The 20711-nt window shown below is 61.2% G+C and overlaps 1 protein-coding gene across 7 annotated transcripts in view; it reads right to left on the reverse strand.

Annotated features, from left to right (window-relative positions):
- VDR (vitamin D receptor) overlaps nt 1–20196 on the reverse strand; it is a 31039-nt gene extending 10843 nt beyond the window's left edge. The window contains exons 1-5 of one of the 7 annotated variants that reach the window (XM_065659758.1): nt 20126–20196; nt 19112–19183; nt 12215–12339; nt 4876–4947; nt 3456–3606 (exon numbers count right to left, since the gene is read on the reverse strand). In XM_065659758.1, the coding sequence (XP_065515830.1) occupies nt 3456–3606; nt 4876–4939 (215 nt within the window). In that variant the 5' untranslated portion in view covers nt 4940–4947; nt 12215–12339; nt 19112–19183; nt 20126–20196. Of the gene's footprint in view, nt 1–3455; nt 3607–4875; nt 4948–9887; nt 10144–12214; nt 12340–16921; nt 16947–16970; nt 17354–17451; nt 17615–19111; nt 19184–20125 lie in introns of those variants that run through there. The other 6 variants (XM_065659760.1, XM_065659756.1, XM_065659759.1 and 3 more) reach the window with 6 other exon arrangements.
- Nucleotides 20197–20711: the final 515 nt, after the last annotated feature.

Here is a 20711-nt window from a genome sequence, read left to right on the forward strand (position 1 = left end):
CCCTGCAGCCGAGGGCAAGGCTGGGAATGCACAAACAAGCGGGAGAAGGCCTGGGGCAGGGAATGGTGTCCCGAGGTGAGGGCAGGGGCAAGGCAGGGCCGGGGGTTTGGTATGAAAATTGCAGTCTGGGAAGCCAGGGAGGTTGGGCTCCGCTGCCCCAAGGGGCCGCAGCGCTGGGCTATGAGGGGCCCGGAGCTATCCCATTCCCAGCGGAGCAGCTCCCGGTGTCTGGCTCCAGGGTATATTTACCAGGCTCCAACCCAGCCATTTGGAGGCTCATGGCAGAGGCGAGGGGTAAAAATAGAGACGTCGCTGCCTGCCCATGGGGGAGAGCGGAGGCACGGCCAGCACCGGGCTCCATGGGCACCGAGCTCAGGAAACAGGGACCCAGCTCCCGGGGCGGGGGGGGGGGGGGGGCACGGAGGGCAGCGCCCATCACCCACCGGTGAGGGCAGGAGGAGCATCCCATGGGTGACAGAGCCCACCAAGAGAAGGGGACAGCGAGGATGCCAGCGCCTCAAGGCAGGAGCTTGGTCATTGCAGCACCTGAAGGGGCTGCAGGAAACCTGGAGAGGGGCTGGGACAAGGGATACAGGGATAGGACAAGGGGAATGGCTTGAACCTGCCCGAGGGGAGACTGAGCTGAGCTCTGAGGCAGAAGCTCTTCCCTGGGAGGGTGCTGAGGCGCTGGCACAGGGTGCCCAGAGAAGCTGTGGCTGCCCCATCCCTGGCAGTGCTCAAGGCCAGGTTGGACACAGGGGCTCGGAGCACCCTGCTCTAGTGGGAGGGGTCCCTGGGGCTGGATTGGAGCTGGAGGAGCTGGATGAGGAGGGATCACTCTGGCACCAAGGCTGCAGCAGAACCACCTCATCCAGGGGCACAAACCCTTTGGGGTGGGATCATCCCATTGCTGCCCTGTGACAGCCAAGTCAATGCCCTCTTGCCCCGAAATCTCTTTAGAGAGCCCTGGGGAAGCAGGATCTGCTCTAAATGCTAAAGCCAAGGGTTGGGGAGGGATGCAGGGGTGGGATGCAGGGATGGAGACAGGAGGGGTGGGGAGGGGAAAGGGTTTGGAACACCCGGAGCAGCTCTGCCATTAACACCCAGCATCACTGCACCCCCGGAGAAACCGGAGACGCCGCGGATGCTGCAGCCAAGCCGCCGCGGTAAATCCCTCCGGATTAGCTGCTTCGTCAGAGCTCCGGAGCAAAGAGCAGAGCTCCAGGAGCGCCGTTGCCATTGGCACCATCAGCAAACAGCGGCCTTTGAAGCCAGCGGCCAAAGGTTGCCTCGTGCCTGCCTGTGCCGCAGCACCCAGGGGTGCCAATAAACCCGGGTGCTGTTTGGAGAGGCCCTGGATGCTCCCAAGGGATCTCACAGCGGGGTTCGTGTCCCACAGGAGCCCCCGGGTGGAATCGGCATCAAAGCGATGCCAGCATCAGGACCTGCGCAGGAGCACAAGCTGAGAGGTGGAAGGCAGTGATGCTCTGAGCACAGCCCCTTACAGAGCCCAAGGGGCTGGCAAAGGCAGGGGTGGGCTTTTCCAGGAGAGTTTTGGGGGTGCAGGCTCTTCCATGGCACTGCTGCTATTTGTTAGTGCAGCAAACACGTCACTGCTGGGCAGCAGCGACGTTAATGCATTCACTGATTGAACACGGCGTGGAAATGAGCCTGGAAGGCAGGACAGAAAGCAAGAGCTAATTAGAGCCTTACATGGGAACTAAAGGCTTTAGATGGGGCAGGGAGGTGAGAGCTTTCCCCAGCACTGAGACGTGTGCTCAGAAACGCTGTCACCGCCCTATGGCTGCACAGTGACAACGTGTGACAATAGGGACGGGGAGACCGCACCGGGGCTCAGAGCATCGCTGCAAGAGCCGCATCGCACCCAGGAAGGGCTCCTCAAGCCATGCCAAAAGCCGGACCATGGCTCTGCAGCCACAGCGGGACAGGGAAGGTCCTGAGGTGCTGCTCGGGTTGGGCTTCAAAGCTCCAGGCTCCACATCCCTGCACACCTTGGCTGTGACAGGGCAGGCCCTGGGTGCTGTAAGAGCCCAGCTCACTCTGTAAAGCTGCATGGTGGTGGCAGCATCCCACTGCTGCCTGTGCCACCATCCCATTGCTGCCTGTGCCATCATCCCATTGCTGCCTGTGCCACCATCCCATCCCACTGCTGCCTGTGCCGCCATCCCATTGCTGCCTGTGCCATCATCCCACTGCTGCCTGTGCCACCATCCCATCCCACCCCACTGCTGCCTGTGCCACCATCCCATTGCTGCCTGTGCCACCATCCCATCCCACTGCTGCCTGTGCCACCATCCCACTGCTGCCTGTGCCACCAACCCATTGCTGCCTGTGCCACCATCCCATCCCACTGCTGCCTGTGCCATCATCCCACTGCTGCCTGTGCCATCATCCCACTGCTCCCTGTGCCACTATCCCATCCCACTGCTGCCTGTGCCACCATCCCATCCCACTGCTGCCTGTGCCACCATCCCACTGCTGCCTGTGCTACCATCCCATTGCTACCTGTGCCACCATCCCACTGCTGCCTGTGCCACCATCCCACTGCTGCCTGTGCCACCATCCCATCCCACTGCTGCCTGTGCCATCATCCCACTGCTGCCTGTGCCACCATCCCATTGCTGCCTGTGCCACCATCCCACTGCAGGGCAATGCAGGCACCACCCTGCCCCGTTGCACCAGGGGCAGTCACTGTCCCACTTGGTGCAAGCTGCTCTGGGCTCCCATGTGAATGGGGCAGCACTGCCTGTATGGGAGCATCATCAGGGTAGACCCAAACCCCTGACACCTGCAGCTCTCCAGACCTGCTTGGTCTCTCTCTGAGGTGCTTGTGCTTTGCTGCCCAGCTTGAGGCCACTCAAGACCCCACCTGACAGCGGAAAAGCTTCCAAAGGGCTCCATATCCAACCTCCGGCTACTTCCAACCCCCAGGGCTGCGCCTGGTTTGGGAAGAGCCCGGTGCCCGCTCCGGCAGGCGGGCAGAGGACCACATCCACCTCCATTCACAAGCACCCAGAGCTTCGGAGCAGCCACCAGATGCAGTTTGCTTTCAATAGAACTTTGTGGCCATCAAACCCATTCAGTCTCCAAGGGCTGCTGCTTTCAGGTGTGTTTCCCCAGGTGCCATCCATAGGGGCTCTTATACTCCTGCTTATGCAGCATGAGCAGGGCTGCAGGGCTCCCAGAGAGATGGAAATCTCTGATAAGGGGGAAAACAACCCATTTCCCATGCCGGGGGGCACAGGACGGCACAAGGAGCTGGTGACCTCTCCAGCATCAAGGCTTGGAGGTGCCAGCTCAGCAACGCGGGCACATCGCAGGGATGCAGGGATGCAGGGATGCAGGGATGCAGGGATGCAGGGAGCAGCCCCCGGAGGCTCAGGTGATGCTGGGGATGGGGTGAGGCCCCCCCCTGCCCGCAGCCCCCCGCTCACCTGAAGAAGCCCTTGCAGCCCTCGCAGGTCATGGCGTTGAAGTGGAACCCGGTGGCTTTGTCCCCGCAGACCCCGCAGATCCGGGGCACGTTCCTGTCGCAGTCGGTGCTGGGGTCGGGCAGGGAGGTGCTGGCGGCCACGGGCTCCGGCTCTGCGGGGACAGAGGCACCGTGACTGCAAAGTGCCCGTCACAGCCCCACCGACTGCAAAACCCTGCCAGGAGGGACCTGCCCTTGGCCTCCGCGGGGTCTGCGAAGAGAAACTCCTGTGCTCCCATCGCCTCCATGTCCCTGTGTTCTGTGTCCCCATCACCTCCATGTCCCTGTGTTCTGTGCTCCCATTGCCTCCATGTCCCTGTGTTCTGTCCCCATCACCTCCATGTCCCTGTGTTCTGTGCTCCCATTGCCTCCATGTCCCTGTGTTCTGTGTCCCCATCACCTCCATGTCCCTGTGTTCTGTGCTCCCATTGCCTCCATGTCCCTGTGTTCTGTGTCCCCATCACCTCCATGTCCGTGTCCTATGTCTCTGTGCTCCCATTGCCTCCATGTCCCTGTGTTCTGTGCTCCCACCACCTCCATATCCCTGTGTTCTGTGTCTCCATCACCTCCATATCCCTATGTCCTATGTCTCTGTGCTCCCATCACCTCCATGTCCCTGTGTTCCGTGTCTCTGTGCTCCCTTTGCCTCCATATCCATGTGTTCTATGTCTCTGTGCTCCCTTTGCCTTTGTGTTCCCTTTGTTCTGTGTCTCTGTGCTCCCTATGTTCTGTGTCTCCCTGTTCTTCCTGCACTAACAGAAGGGACCTGCCATGTCCTAGAGGACAGGCTAGGACTTGCTTTAGGACCACCCAAGAGCAGGTTCTATCTCTTTTTTAGGGTGCATTTGCTTCTCTGCCCAGTAAATCCAGGTCTAATCCCCCCCTCCCCTGCCCCCGAACACTCCCCCAGCCCTTTGCTGTACTTCAATGGCAGAACCTGCTCCCCATCGGGGTGGTTTTCAGAAGAGCTCAAAGGGTGCTCTGAGCCCCTGTGTCCAACCTGGCCTTGAGCACTGCCAGGGATGGGGCAGCCCCAGCGTCTCCATTCCAGCGTCCCAACACTCTCATGGGGAAGAGCTTCCCCATATCCCATTTAACTCTTCCAGCTGGAAGCCCGAACTCCTCATCCCACCCCTGCATCCCTTCCCCAAAGCCCCTCTCCAGGTTCCCTGCAGCCCCTTCAGGCACTGGACCTGCTCTCAGGTCTCCCCTTCAGGAGCCTTCTCTTCTCCAGGCTGCCCCAGCCCCGCTGTCTCAGCCTAGCTCCAGAGCAGAGCTGCAGCATCCCCATGTCCTGGTCCTTTACATTGCTTGGAGAAAGCCCCCAGGAGGAGACAGACCCGGCCCCAAGGAGAAGGTCCCTGTGCAGAGCTCATCGTTACCTGGATCTGGAAGATAGGCCATGCTCTGCTGGTGCAGCTCCCAGGAGCTCTGCAGCTGGGACATGGAGCCACCTGCATCAAAGACAGAGAGGACAGGGGCTGAGCCAGCTCAGACCTTATCACGCTGAGGAGTCAATGCGGAGCATCCGCCCGCTCGCTCCAGCCCCTCTGGGACGGGAGCACCGGGATGGGGTGAGCTCGGGACACGCTGCCCGCTCGGGTACCACTTGTGCGCTTCCCACAGAGCCCTGAGCGCTGCAGGGCCGTTGCTAAGGCAGCCGAGATCGCTGCAGCCACCCCGGGCCAGGGCACAGGAAGGGCAGGAGACAGCGAGAGGTGCGGGGCCGCTGCTTTCCCCCTCCCTCACTCTTTCCTATGGGTTAATTCCCCGTGGGGCTGCAGCAGCGGGGGCAGCGCTGAGCGGTTCCCGAAGTCCTCACCGCAGTCCCGGGGAGCTTCTGGTGCCCTCTGTCAGGCTGGTTTGTTAGAGCAAGGCCAGGAGGATGCTCAGGGGCTGGAGCAGCTCCCATAGGAACCAGGCTGAGAACATCGGGGCTGGAGCAGAGAAGCTGCGTGGAGAGCTCAGAGCAGCTTCCAGTGGCTGAAGGGGGCTATAGGGATGCTGGGGAGGGACCTGCATCAGGGACTGGAGCGATGGGACAAGGGGCGATGGGTTCAGACTGGAACAGGGGGAGCTCAGGTTGGAGATAAGGGAGTTCTCCCCTGTGAGGGTGCTGGGACACTGGGATGGGCTCAATGGAGAAGGTTTGGATGCCCCATCCCTGGCAGCGCTCAAGGCCAGGTTGGACACAGGGGCTTGGAGCACCCTCCTCCAGTGGGAGGGGTCCCTGTCCGTGGCAGGGGTTGGGGCTGGAGGAGCTTTAAGCTCCCTTCATCCCAACGCATCCCATGACACGGACACCCTGATGCACCATTTAATACTTCTGCAGGGCTTTGTGCTGCTCCCTGCTCCACCAAACCTTCCCAGCACCGTGCCTGCGGATGCTGATACCCCCAGCATCACAGGACAGGATGGGGAAAACAGGCACCGATGGCACCCAGTCAATCCAGGAAGGGCCCCCTACCCCCGTCCAGCCCTCAGCTGAACCCCCATGGGGTGGGATGCTCACTGCTGCCCGTGAGCCGCAGGGAGCCTGTGCCAGATGCGATTCCCACACGGATGACGGGCACCGCTTCCACCTCTGACTTCTTGGAAAGCGTTACTCAGCCCGCAATGGAAGTGACGTTGGTGCACGTGGGAGTTTCCCTCCACCCCCATCGGCTCATTCATCAAACCTGACATTTCACCGTCACCCCGTGGAAGAGGCAAAACAACCGGCGTGGAGGCACCACAAAGGGCAAACCAGGGCAGAGCTGCCTGTGGCAGAGCTGCAGCGACCCAGTTGTCACTGCAGGGTCGGCTCCCTGCTGAACCCGAGGTTTCCATCACCTCATCCATCCCCGGGCACCAAATCCATGCATAGGTGAGGAAAGGGCAGCCTCCAGATGACACCGGGGGGGGTTTGCATGGAGCTGAGCTCAAACAGGCACAGGATGCTGTGATTGTGATGAGCAAACGGAGCCCTGCGCCGGGATGCGGTTGGGTGATGGAGCAGCACGGGAGGCACCAGGCTCAGGGATTAACACCCAAGGGAAGAGCTCAGCTGGAGGAGACACCGAGGGGGGAACAGCGCAGATGAGGAGCTGATGGCTCTGCAGAGGGCTGGGGGTGGCAGCTTGGCTCCAGCCCCAAGCCAGAAGCTGTTATCCAGGCTGAGGCTGTGACAGATCACGGGATGGGTTGGGATGAAGGGACCTTAAAGCCCATAGAGCTCCAACCTCTGCCATGGACAGGGACACCTTCCCCTAGAGCAGCTTGCTCCAAGGCAGGGGGCTGGAACTGGAGGAGCTTTAAGGTCCCTTCCAACCCACCGCACCCCATGGTTCTATGGTGCAGTGAGGACAGAGCCAGTGGCCAAGAGCCATGCTCAGGGCGCGCAGCAGAGCAGGAAGCTACAACCCAGCTGTGAGCACCACAAAGCGGGGAGCATCCTCTGGAGGGCTTTGCCGGTCCCCAGCCATAACCCAGGCTAAAGGAATCTGGGAAGGCCCCCATGGAAACCAGAGCACGGGGAGTTCTGGGGTGCAGGGGGATGCCCATGCTACAGGGCAAGCAGTGGGAGCAGGGAGGCACCTGCCTGGGCAGGGCGATGGGCGCAGCTCCGGCTGCTCTCCCTCCCTTCTGCTCAGCCCAAGCAGGAGCCTTTGCTTTCAGTCTCCTTAGCTCTGAGCATCCTCGGGGCTCGCTCCATCCAGGAGGAAGCTTTTGGCTGGGGCTCGCTCCTGCTCTCCCTTTCCTTTTCCTCTCCCCAGCGCCCAGCTCATGGGGACTTGGCAGAAGGGAAAAGGCTGCGGAGGCCCCGATTCCTCCTGCTGAGAGCCTCAGTCCCCGCATCCAGTGCCCCACAGGAGCAGGCTGCCCCCCCCAGCACTGCAGGGCCAGAACGCTCATTCCCTGCTTCCAGCAAGAGCCAGAGCTGGGAATAACACAACCAAATGGAGCCCGGCAGCCTCGCACGTCCCTGACGGGCAAAGCCAAACCCCCCCCACCCCGCCCCGCACATGGATGCCCAGCACAAGAAATAGCTCAGAATAAGGCACAAGAGCAGGGATTTGCCTGGAGGAGGCGGATTTGGCTCCATGGGAGGCTCGGGCTTTGCTGAGAGCTGGAGGAGAAACCCAACCAGGCAAGAACATCCCAGCGGCGCCAGCCGGGAGTGGGGCTGCACTGGGAGGGCTCTGAAGCCCGTGGGGCTGAGTCTGCCATGGGCAGACCAGAGCCCTCCCAGCTCCGAGCGGGCATTTGTCACATCCTCAGCATCTCCCGCTCCGTCCCAGTGCATTTCTTTGGTCAACTTGGCTGCCAAGCAAAACAGAGCAAGAAAATCCTCCCCCTCCCGGCCTGGGCTCGGAACCCAGTGCAAATCCTGCCCCTGGCACTGCTCGGGCGCGCAGCTGAAGCTCTGCGAAGGCCTGGGGAGTCCCATTCCTTCACATGGAGCTTTGGGGCCGCTCCTGGCTGGGGCTCAGCTCACAGCACTGCCGCCACGGCGGAACAAAGCCACGCTCCACGGAGCCTCGGGCAAGGCGCTGGTGCCTGAGGGAGCTCTCCCAGCACAACCCAGGCAGCTCTGAGCCTCTCCTGCGGCCTGGATGTGTGCATGGACACATGGATGGATGGATGGATGCGTGGATGGATGCATGTGTGCATGGACCCGTGGATGGGTGCACAGAGGGACACATAGATGGGTGCGAGGATGGATGCATAGATTGGTGTGTGGATGGATGGATACGTGGATGGATGGACGCATGGATGGGTGCCTGGATGGACGCATAGATGGATGGGTGCATGGATGGATGTGCGGATGGACACGTGGATGGATGCGTGGAGCAGCCCGGCTCCTCCTGCACCTCTCTATGCCTATTTGCATTCCCTATTTCTAGTCCATCCAGCACCAGCCCTGTTTCCAGGCTGGGAGAACGCTGGTTTTGCAAGCCCCAGCATGGCTACAACCTCCTGGCAGCTGCTCACGACCTGGTGCAAGCCAGCTCACGTCACCCCTTCCTCCACTGATGTGATCAGATCCAACCCCTCCTGCAGCCTCTGCCACCACCCCCCGGGCCAAGGCTGGAGGCTCATCCTGCCGGGCACCGCCTCAGCATCGTAATCCCTATCCCAAAGAGCCCGGACACTCCCTGTCTGCAACCCACAGGTCACTGCAATGAGGGCTCTGGAGGAGGCTCCTGCTGTGTCACAGCCAAAGAGATACAGGTATCAGTATACAGAGGGTCAGAGAGACTTGATCCCTGAGGAACAGCGACAGGACAGCGATAGGACAGGATGCTAATCTCATTCCTCAGGAAGAATCAGGCCCTTATGGGCTCCCTCAATGCTCTGTGGGATGGGAGTGCGCAAGCCCAGGGGCACACTGAACCCAGTTACAGCCCCAGTGCTGCCAGTAATGCAGTTAGGAGCAGACGTCGGAGCAGCACCTCCCCGCAGCAAAGCTGAGGAGAAGAATAAGCATTGAGAGAGCCAGAGCCCGTGGGGCTGCCCCACATCCCTGCACCTCCATCATCACAGGGCGCCTTTGCCATCACATTCAGAGCAAGGGAACGCAGGAGGGATGCACAGCGAGACCCCAAAGCAGCCAGGGTTGGGGATCCAGGGGCATCAACAGAGCGATGCCTCCCTGCCCAGCTCTTCCGGGGAGGATGCGGGCACACGGGACCCGCAGCCCCCAGGTTGGCCGCAGCCCATCCGGCCTCCTGCAACCAAAGGCACAAGGAGGGGTCCTCAAGCAAACCCTGGGCAAAACAGGCTGGGAGAGCTCTGCTCTGGAGCCAGGCGGAGGGAGCTGGGCTGGGGCAGCCTGGAGAAGAGAAGGCTCCCGAAGGGGAGACCTGAGAGCAGCTCCAGTGCCTAAAGGGGCTGCAGGAAACCTGGAGAGGGGCTTGGGACAAGGGATGCAGGGACAGGCCAAGGGGAATGGCTTGAACCTGCCCGAGGGGAGACTGAGCTGAGCTCTTAGGCAGAAGCTCTTCCCTGTGAGGGTGCTGAGGCGCTGGCACAGGGTGCCCAGAGGAGCTGTGGCTGCCCCATCCCTGGCAGTGCTCAAGGCCAGGTTGGACACAGGGGCTTGGAGCAAGCTGCTCCAGTGGGAGGGGTCCCTGGGGCTGGATTGGAGCTGGAGGAGCTCCAAGGTCCCTTCAACCCGAGCCACTCTGTGGCTCTGTTCACACCTCCTGTGGCTCTGTCTGGCACCAGCCTGGCTCAGGCTGTGCCCTCGTTCCCAAGCGATGGCCTCACCCCAGCGCACATCCTCAGACCAACCTGACGCAAGCGCTGGCAGACGCGGAGCCCGGTCCCGACACCGTTTGCCAACGGGGATGAGCAAACCTGGCTCAACCCCACCCGGAGCTGGGGCCATCGGCCGTGATAAGATCCATACCAGAGAGAGGTGCTGAGCTCCAGCGCTGCAGGAGCACCCACAGACTCCATCCCTGCTCCAAGGGGCCAACGCAGCAGCAGAGGCAAGAGCTGGCCTGAAACGCAGCCACTTCAATGGTGGGGAAGGACCTGCGAGCACCACGGCACAGGAATGGGGAAGGGTGGAGCATCCTCCAGCATTGACTCACAGGCTCCCTAAGCAGGGTTTTCAATAGAGAACCCGTGCTCTGGAGCTCTTCCTCCTCATTTGAAACCGCTCTTCTGGACTAAGCCAGCTCCTAATGAGCACTGGTCACAAGCAAAAAGATCCTAAATCGCTTCTGAGATCACAAAAAGGAGCATTTACATCTGCAGCACAGAGTCATGCAGAGATTCAGAACCCCCAGAACCATTTCTAGGGTAAAACCTGATCAAACCAAGCTCAGAGCTAAGGAGAACAGTTCCAGAGCACTGCTCTTGTGTCCTTGGGTGGCGAAGAAAGCATCGAGCAATAACTCACAACCTGACATGGGGCAAAGCATCACACCTGATGTGGAGATCATCACCTATCACTGCATGAACCGCAGGGCAGGGGCTGGGTTTTCCTGGGGGGAAAAAAGCACCAAAGCTACTCAATCAGACCAAAAAATCCCAGCTCATTCCCACAGACCGCCCATGCTTCCTGGGATGGGCTCCAATCACTGCAGCCTTCTCCAGAGCCCTGGCATCGCTCACCCAAGGGCGCCGCAGCACCCACAGGGGTGGAGGGGGTCCCTGCAGCGGTGCCGATCCCACTGCTCTGAGCCTTGGCAGCAGCACAGGGCCGGTCCCACCTCCCTGCTGGAAGGGGATGGCTCAGCTCCGGCATTCCCGGGAAAGCAGGTGCCCAGGGGCCAGCTCACGGGGAGGCTCCAGCCCCGTCCAACTTCCCCCTGAGTCATGGAAGCAGCCGCCAGGCTCCAAAGCTCTGCCCGGACTGAAGGGAAGAGCCGGCTCCAGGGAGCATCCCAGCTCCTGGGGAGCTCCCATCCCTGCCCGGCCACAGCAGGGCTCTGAGGGAGCAGGGACCGGAGGCTGCCGAGAGCTCCCAGCCAGCATCGCCCCTGCCCTGAGCGCTCAGCAGAGGGACCAGGTACAGGAAGAGACCCGCTACGGGCTGGGTTTTGCTTTTGCTTTGGGAAGTGAAGCCCTGCTCAGCTGCGGGGGCCCGAGGTGCTCGAGAGCTGCCCGGCGATGCTGGTGCAGGAGCTGGCAAGGAGAATGAAAGAGAAAACCAAGCCGGGAGCCACCCAAGGCACGTCCAGATGAGCCGAGGCCACTGCGAGCAGCAGAGCTTCGCCTTGCAGCCGCACAAAACCCTTCCAGCCTCACACCAGGCTCCTGCACTGAGCACATCGTGGGCTGCAGGAGGGTGCTGCAACCCCAGCCCATGCACAGGGCATCAGCACCAGCTGGCTCTGCCTCCCCGGCCCCTCCGCCCTGCCATTACCCACAGCGGTGCAGGGAGCAGCAATCCCCCCTCTCCCACATTCCCAATCCTTATCTGGCCGAGCTATTTCTCCAATGGAAAAATCTCCTCCAGCTTAGTCACGGTGATTTCCACACCGATACCGCCGCCGCGCCGCACCATCTGCGCCAGGTAACGCGGGGCACAGCAAGGACAGGGCAAAGGGAATGCTCCACTCGAAGGAGCGAGGAACAGCCACTGCTTCCATAAGATGCTTCCCACTGCCGCTCCGAGTCACCTGAACCCTTCCGAGATCCCAATCTCCCCCTTCGAACCCTGTGCGTGCTTCGCCTGTGCCTTTGTTTCCCAATCGCTAATTCCAGGGTAAAAGCAGGCCAGGAATCCGTCCTCTCCCGTTGAAAAACACCAGGAAAGGCCAAGAGAAAGGAGCTGCCCCTGCATGCGGCAAATACCACGCGCTCCGTAGGAGCGTCTCCCCGATTGCGACACCCATGCAGACAGGTTCTTGCTAAGAGCACAAATCGCTCCGTCGCCCTCCACGAGGGAGAAGTCACAGCAGGAGCACACAGAACCCCCCCCGGGGCTCCCCAGCAGCTCTAATACTGAAAGCACCATCCCAGCAGGGCTGCTCCGGGGCTTTCTGCTGGAGATGGGGGAACCGGAGCTGACTGAGCTGCGAGCCAGCACTGAGGTCTGCATGGAACCAGTGACCTGCCGGGGATGTGCCTTAGGTCTGGGGGCGGAACTGAAGCTTGGCTGAAGAGGAGAGCTTAAACCTTCATCCCCTGACCAAGTGCATTGACGGCACCAAGCCCCTTTCAATGCTAAACCCACACAACCAGGGACCGCAGCGGCCTTGCTGGGAATGGGCACAGGAATACCTGGGATATCGGAGCAGCTCCTCCTCTGCAGGGCAAGTCCAGAATCCAAGGTCTCCGGGCTCTCCAAGTCACCACCGCCTGTGTGGAAAACGGGGCCCTTGCGAGGCGCCGGCCGCTCCAGTGGCCTTTGAAGCAATAAACTCATTTACTGAGATCCCAGGAGATAGAGGCCACCAACTGCACCATTCCCAGCAGGAAAGACCTGGCAGCGCCGGCTGCCCCGTGCCAGAGGTCTCCAGCACCCAGCCCCAGGCACAAACCCACCCTGGGGCATCAACCCCCTCTCCTGGCAGGGGAAGAGCAGCTTTGAAAGCCCCTGGCACCCATCAGCTCTCCCACGCAGTCACGTTGGCTCCTACACAGGGCATTTGATGGGGAAAAGCATTGACAAGGGGAACGCTGCAGCTGAGACAAGGACAAGGAGCTGCTCTCTGCATTACTCACCCCAAATCAACCCGAGAGACACAAGCCTTGACCAGCCCTCCCTGCAAGCCCTGCGTACCCGCAGCAGCCTTCCTGCTGCTTCAGGAGCCACGTGGCCTCCCCACCAAGCACGCTTCCAGGAATGTGACATTGCAGCAGGCAGCGAGTGCCATGAGGTCTTCTTGGGAAGGAGGAAATGAATTTAGCTCCCAATACAGAGCACAACAGGGCCGAGTCCCATCGCTGCGGTCAGGTGGGAGGTTACAACCACGGGAGCTGACAGCTGCTGGGGCCCAAAACTCGGTGCATCCCTGGTCCTGCTGCATGGGCTGGAGCATCAAAGGGAGATTCCCAGGTTATGGAAAAGAAAAGCCTGAACGAGGTCACCTCCAAGCCAGGAATGTGCACATGGATGCAGAGGGAAGAGCTACAAGGGAATAGCCCCAGGACGGAGCAGCTCCTCGTGCCCAGGCTCAGTTTGCTGGAGCAGCATCTTCTCCTTCATTGCTCAGACCATGCCCTTGCTTTCTTGCCTCCCACCTCTCGCCCAGGCTGAGGTCCAGCCCCTGCACCTCTCCCCAGCTCCAGCGTTCCCAGCCTTGGGTTTCCTCGGAGCAGAGCTGTGATTTCTTGGCAGATCCCTATCACCTGATCCGAGGACAAGCAGAAAACAGCAGCCAGAGGCTGAGAGAGGCCAAAGCACTGGGGGTAGGGGGGCATGGGGAACAGAGCAAGGAGGAACCGAGGAGTGAGACAAACCAAAGAGGACACCCCCAGGTCAGCTCTGCCAGCCCAGGGCATCACATACCTGCAGCCCGGGGGCACCGGGTACCTGCAGCCCAGGGCATCACATACCTGCAGCCCAGGGGCACCGGGTACCTGCAGCCCAGGGCATCACATACCTGCAGCCCAGGGGCACCAGGTACCTGCAGCCCAGGGCATCACATACCTGCAGCCCAGGGGCACTGGGTACCTGCAGCCCAGGGCATCACATACCTGCAGCCCAGGGGCACTGGGTACCTGCAGCCCAGGGCATCACATACCTGCAGCCCAGGGGCACTGGGTACCTGCAGCCCAGGGCATCACATACCTGCAGCCCAGGGGCACCAGGTACCTGCAGCCCAGGGCATCACATACCTGCAGCCCAGGGGCACTGGGTACCTGCAGCCCAGGGGCACCGGGTACCTGCAGCCCAGGGGCACTGGGTACCTGCAGCCCGGGATGGGGCAGGGAGGAGCTGGCTCCTGGGTCTCTGCTCCTCTTGCCCATCCAGACGAGCACCCAGGTACGCTCAGAGCCAGCAGAGCCCCAGTGCGTGAGGCCATGGCAGAGCCGTGCCCTGCCCAAGACAGGCAGCTCCTTCCCCAGGCCCTGCTCCAGGAAGTGCTGGTGAGCAGGGTTAAACCGTCCCCCTCTATCAAGGGATCTGCTTCCTCCTTCCCAGCCATATCCCATTCCCCACATCATTCCCGCACTCAGCCTGCCCCAGAGCAGAGGACACTGATGCCTGGGGGCAGAAAGAGCAATGCCACATCCTGTGCTTGACTGCAATGCCCGCAGAGGAGCCCACCAAGCGCTACCCTTGCCCTGCCAGCAGCGCAGCATCGCTCCCATGAGAGCTGAACACATCACCCATGGATTCAGGCACCGTGCATGCGTTGCCTCAGCTCCCACCTCATCCTTTTCCCTGCCAAGGTGTGCGGCAGAGATCCCACACCCAGGGCCAGGGACGTTCCGTCACTTGAAACCCTCTCATCCGTGGCAGGTAAAACAAACAGGAGGGACCTGTTCCCTGCAGCGCAGGAATCATAGAATAGTTCGGGTTGGAAAGGACCTGAAGCTCATCCAGTTCCAACGCCCCTGCCATGGGCAGGGACACCTCACACTAAACCATCCCACCCAAGGCTTCATCCAACCTGGCCTTGAACACTGCCAGGGATGGAGCACTCACAACCTCCCTGGGCAACCGATTCCAGTGCCTCACCACCCTAAGGAGGAAATTCTTTCCTGTTATGTCCAATTTAAACTTCCCCTGTTTCAGTTTGAACCCGTTACCCCTTGTCCTGTCACTACAGTCCCTGATGAAGAGTCCCTCCCCAGCATCCCTATAGCCCCCTTCAGGTACTGGAAGGCTGCTATGAGGTCCCCAAGCAGTCTTCTCTTCTCCAGGCTGAACAGCCTCGACTTCCTCAGCCTGTCTTCATACGGAGCCTGTGTGCGTGCAGTGCCCTGCTGCAGACGCAGCATCTCCCACCCTCCTATGGTGGGTTTGTATTTGGCAGCCCAACCTCTGCCCACAGGGACTGTGGGAGGCCACACAGAGCATGGAGAAACGGGTTCCTCCTGCGACCAGCGCTGACCACACCGCAGCATCGCTCCACGTCTGAGCGCGAAGCTGGGATGCTCAGGAGACAACGGCCTCTCCGTGAGCATGCCAGAAGGAGGCAGCCTGAGCCTCAGCTATGGGGCACAGCCGGGTACAGGAACTGCCTGCACCCAGGTGCCAGGACAACAGGGAAGCAACGCACCAGGACTGCTGGGTTGAGAAGGGCTCTGCTCCTTAAAGGAGCAGCCTGGATGAGGACTTGGGGTGCTGGGTGCAAGACCCCCCACCCCCCAGTGACCCAGAACCCCCCCAGTGCAGGGCTGCACCCCCAGAGCGGGAGCAGCCGCTCCAGGAGGGGATCCTGCCCCTCTGCTGCGGGAAGGGGAGACCTGAGAGCAGCTCCAGGGCCTGAAGGGGCTGCAGGGAGCCTGCAGAGGGGCTGGGGACAAGGGATGCAGGGACAGGCCAAGGGGAATGGCTGGAACCTGCCCGAGGGGAGACTGCGCTGAGCTATCAGGCAGAAGCTCTTCCCTGTGAGGGTGCTGAGGCGCTGGCACAGGGTGCCCAGAGAAGCTGTGGCTGCCCCATCCCTGGCAGTGCTCAAGGCCAGGTTGGACACAGGGGCTCGGAGCACCCTGCTCCAGTGGGAGGGGTCCCTGGAGCTGGAGGAGCTTTAAGGTCCCTTCCACCCAAACCAGGCTGGTTTCAGGATTCAAGCTCAGGACCAGGAAGGGATCAGCATCACCTCCATGTTCAGCATAAGCCAAGCTATGAAACGAACTCTTTAAGAGCAGCTCCCAACTAAAACATAGGGAATACGGGGCTTGAAAAGTGCTTCTGAGCCCCCATTCCCAGGGATCTCACCCAGTCTGCATGTGACAGCCGGTGCTCCGCATCCCTTTGGGACACAAAGGTGAGTAACCCAGCTCTGATCCAGGCCACTGCATGCTCTGCAGAACTAAGCAGGTCTAAATATAAACCTCACTTGTATCTTATCTGCTTCCTGGTCCCATTTATGGAGCTCTGAGGGCTCATTTATAATGAACCCTCCATGTCAGCACTATCCACGTCCCTGCTGCAGGGGGCTGAAGCTCAGGACCCATCACCTCACCCCTGGCTCCAGCCGAGGTCGGAGGCTTCTTGCCCAAGTGGAGTGGGAGCATCAATGGAGCAGGAGGTGATGTGCACCACAGCCTGGCATTGGGCAACTGGAACAGCACCCACACACAGCGGGCACCCAGCCTGCAACCATCGGGGTGCAAGGGCATGGAGCTAAGGAGAGCGTGGGCTTCGTGGCCAAATCCTTAGGGAAAGGTGGGCTTTTCCAAGAGCCGGGCACCAAGAACACCCTTGCCAACCCATCTCTCCTCATCCAGCGCTTCCACCAGATCCCACCTGGGAACTGGGAGCAGAAGCCAGGAGTCCCTCACCAGCGTCCCACTACCGGAGCTACCGCAGCTCGGAGGTCACCCACCCCTGGCAGGCGGGTTGGGTGCTCCCGGCAATGAGGAAACTGCTTTCAGATCAGCAGATCAAGGTTCCCGGTATTGGTTTTCAGCACTTTTGCACCCCGTTTCCATTTGTCAGCGGCAAAACTTCACTTCCACGTGTGAGGCTCCCACTGATACGGCTGCGAACCCCGCAGATAAGGATGCTGTGATTCAGCAAACACTGAAGCAGACGTGGAGGCAGCGAGAGGCCCCGGTGGAAACCCTGCCACGTCGGTCTCGACTGCAGGAGGGGACCCGGTCGCCAGCCAGCTCCTGCTCAGGAGCTCCATTTAAAGCCTTTAAGAGCCTCCGACCTTCCTTATCTCCTGGACTTTTGCTCCCCTCATCACTTGTGCTCCTCACACCCTGCTTTAACGGCCCTTCCCTCTCCCATCCCCAGGGACACAGCCGGACCCTATGGGCTGCCAGCCCAGCACCGGGCCACAGCTCCAGCTCACAACTGGGTACCTTCAACTGGAAGCACCTACAACCATCAGCTGGTCCAGCCCTGCTTCACCTGCATCTTCAGCTGTCCTCCTGCACCGCGGGTACAGCTCCAGAGCCAAAGTCCCCCACAAAGAGCCCCAACCAGAGGGATGCTTTCCCCAACACCCCTGCATTAACTCAACAGGAAACTGTAGCTCTAGAGACTTATTTTAAGCAGCAGTTTCATTTGCATCGCTCTCCTTTTGGGGTTAGCATTGAGCCCCCACCTTCACAAAGCTGTTCCACATTGACGCCGCTGCCTCTCCCCCCATACAGGGCTGCACACCCCACATTCACCACCACAATGAGGAGGGGAATTTGGGTCTCCTGAAGCACTTTCACCCGAGGGGGAAGAGAACCAGCCCTAGAAACCACTTTCACCCTCGGCTGCTGCCCCAGCTCCCTGCCCGGTGACACACAATGAGTGCGAGCCCCGGTTGTGCAAGCCCCGCGGCAGAGCTCCCAATCCCTCCCCTGCGCCTCTTACCCAAGAGACGTCCCCAGGAGCTCACCCAAAGCGGGGGGAGCCGCCCCCTTGTAGCTATGGTTAGGAAAGAGCCGGCAGCGAGCTGGGATCCGGATGGATCCCTCGTTCCCAGCACCTGTGGCTGCAGGGATGCAGATGCTTCCCCAGCCAGGGCTGCTGTACCCAGCCCTGGGGGAGGTCGATGCTGCAGGCAGGAGCTGCCCAGCACCAGACACATCCCCACTGACGTGATAACATCACTCAGCGGCCACCTGCATTTATTCACTTGCCACCTGCGCCATAGGCAAATACTCACATCCCTCACATCCAACTTTCACATTCAAATACAGGCAAACCCCACTGCCCGCCGGATGCTTCCCAACGGGACACCCAGCCATGGCACCTCCTTCCACAGGGTCGGGACTGCATCCCTCCCCATGACATACGTTTTGGGGGGGGGGGGTCCCTCAGTGTCCAGTGCCCACAGAACAGCCCCATGCACGCCCGGGTGCCCCCATCCGTGCCTATAATCAGCCTGAGGAAGTTGATGCCGGAGCCACCAGACCTTACCCTACACCCAGATGCTCGACCCGTTCATCTTGCAGCTGATGGGGACCTGCACCAGAGGAGGATGCGCTGCTCATTGGCACCTTCCTCACCCTCACGGACCCAGCCCAGAGACACAACTGCCTCTAAGCAGGATCGATCCCGGCCACTGGATGCTCCCCTTTGTGAGCTACAGCCGGTTAAAGATTACTCCCAGCCTGGGACAGGGAGGCAGCCTCCGCCGCAGTTATCCATTACATGGCAGCAGCAGGGAGACGATCCAGTTATTTTGTCTTAAGTACATCGGGATGTGGGAAACAAACACCTCGTGGATGCCTGACCCCAGGCACATTCCTGCCCCATGAAGAGCCCATTTCTGTGCTTTGTGCCTTTGTTATTCCAAATCCCACTGCGAGATCTCACACCCGATCTGATTGCAGACACGCAGGTATCAGGCAGACATCTGCCCGTGCCTCCTGCACCAGACCAGCCTTCCTCCTCCTCCTCCTTCAGGTCTATGATGCTGTCCAAGCCATGCAATGCTAGGGGCTCCCGGAGCCCCTCCACCACAGCCCGGTGCCGGGTTTTATCCCACTGCTCCCAGTTAAACACATCCACAGAGCCCATCGGCAGCCAACAGCTTCCAGCCCCATCTCATGGGGTTTCGGTTTAACTGCCTGGTCTGGAGACAGCAGAAGGGGTTTTCCTCAGCTCAGTAACCCCAGTCCCTCCCTGCTCCACTCGGGAGGGCTGCTCCAAGGCAGCCTCAGGAGCGAGACCCAGAGGAAGGGGCCACAAAACAGAATAGGACCCAAGCTGGTGTCTGGCACCCTTTAGGGGGGGACACGCATGGCCCCGAGGTGCCTGGGCTCCTTTAAGCGAGCGCCGGAGGGAGGTGAGTCACTGCCCCGCATGGGAGGAGAGCTCAGAACCCAGAGCTTCTCAGGAAGCCCAGCTTCGGAGGAAGCCTCCAATGCTGAAGCCTTCAGCCCCGGCCCGAAAGAAGGGGATAAAGAGGAAGGAGCCGCTCACCCCAGGGACCGGGCACCACCACCCATCCCCAGCCCCCCGGCTCTCTTTGGGGGCTGTGAGCGGTGCAGGGGGTAAAGCAGGACCACGGAGCCCTGCTCATGTAGGAGCTGCAGGAAGAGCCCTGGTACCTTCGTTTCCTTCGCGTTGGGACTCGAAGCCTCTTCCAACACCGAGATCGCTCCCAAACGGAGGAGAAGTCACTGGGAAGCACAGAGCAGGGCAGTTACTGCCGGCCCCCCCCCCCCTTCTAAAAGTACTCGGTTGGGAGATTAATGATCAGCTTTAAAGTGCCCTTAAACTTAACCAGGAACTTCCCTGCACCAGAAACCCGCCTGCGGGCAAGAAACAGGCTGGAAACCCCAACAGCACCCAGGTAACCCCCAGTTTCAGAGCCCCCCACAAAGGGTGAGAGGAGCACAGACAGGGACACACAGGGATGGGAGATGGGGCGAAGGGACAGGGGTGGTCTCCTGTGATGAGGGATGGAGCTAAAGAGCGGGGGCACCCCAAAGTGGGGTACGTGACTGCACCCTCAGCTACAAGCTGAACCCCATTCTGGGCCCAGCAAGGGAAAGTCAAAACTGAGACTGGGCAGTACTGGGGGAACCCTGACACCGCAAAAGCAGGAGCCACCCCACAACTCAGAGGCTGAGGGGGACAGGAATGAACCCAACCCATAGGGAACCCCAGCTTTTAGGGGAGAAGCCATTAAAAGCCATGAGAACCCCCCCATCTGAAGGGAGACACTGAGTGTCACAGAGCCCCACATAGGACCCCCAGTCTGGGGCGACCTACAGAGCATTGAGGTGCCCTGGTGAATATAGAAGCCCCAAACCGGGATGGGGAACACAGAGAGCCCTGTGCCCAGGTGGGACCCAAACCAGTGAGCACTCAGAGCACCGGGGGGGACCCCAACATCCCCACAGGACCCTCAAACCTCGGGGGAGCTCAACGGACCCCGACGGGTCCCCCAAGCAGCAGGGAGAAGGCACCGAGCGGCTCCCCACGGCTACAGCCGCCCCCCAGCCACCACCGGAGCCGCTGCCGCTCCCGGAGGGACCCGTGCGGGTGCCTCCATCAGCAGCATCGCCCCCGCGGATGCGCCCAGCCCGGACCCGGTGCTCCCAACCCGGCCCCGGTACCTGCGCTCCCGGCACAGCCGCTCCCTCCGCTCCGCCCGCGGCCGCCTTTTGACGGGACCCGGCCGGCTCCGCGCCCCGCCCCTCCCCGAGGCCACGCCCCCTCCGGGCCACGCCTCCTCCCCACCCCCGCCAATGCCAGCGCGGCACCGTCTCGGCTCCTCCCACCAGTACCATATAAGGCTCGCACTGTGCTAAACCCCGCCCATTAGGGGCGTGGCGAGGGCTGGCGGCAGAGCGCACGTGTGTGCCCGCACCGCGGGGCGCTCCCCCGGTGCTCCCCGGCTTTAGGGACCCCGCTGCAGAGCCCGGTCTCCGGTTGTGGGGAGCCCCGCGCTCTGCCCGGGGCTGTGGGGAGCTGCGGCCGGCTCTTGGGGTGCCGCTGCCGGGTGCTTCTCGGGGTACAGCCCCTGCAGCGCTCGGGGGGCTCCCCCGCTGCCTCCCGGCCTGGAGTCCGGCCCTTACGGGGCCAGGGCAAACACCACCAGCACAAGAGTCCCCCCCCCAGCCCTCCTGGGCAAGCTTCTCCCTGCAGCATCGGCCCCGAGCACCTTTGGGTGTCCCCAGCGCGCTGCTCCGCTGTCTCCCG

The sequence above is a fragment of the Lathamus discolor genome, chromosome 23 (genome assembly GCF_037157495.1).
Source record: "Lathamus discolor isolate bLatDis1 chromosome 23, bLatDis1.hap1, whole genome shotgun sequence".
Taxonomy (NCBI): Eukaryota; Metazoa; Chordata; class Aves; order Psittaciformes; family Psittacidae; genus Lathamus; species Lathamus discolor.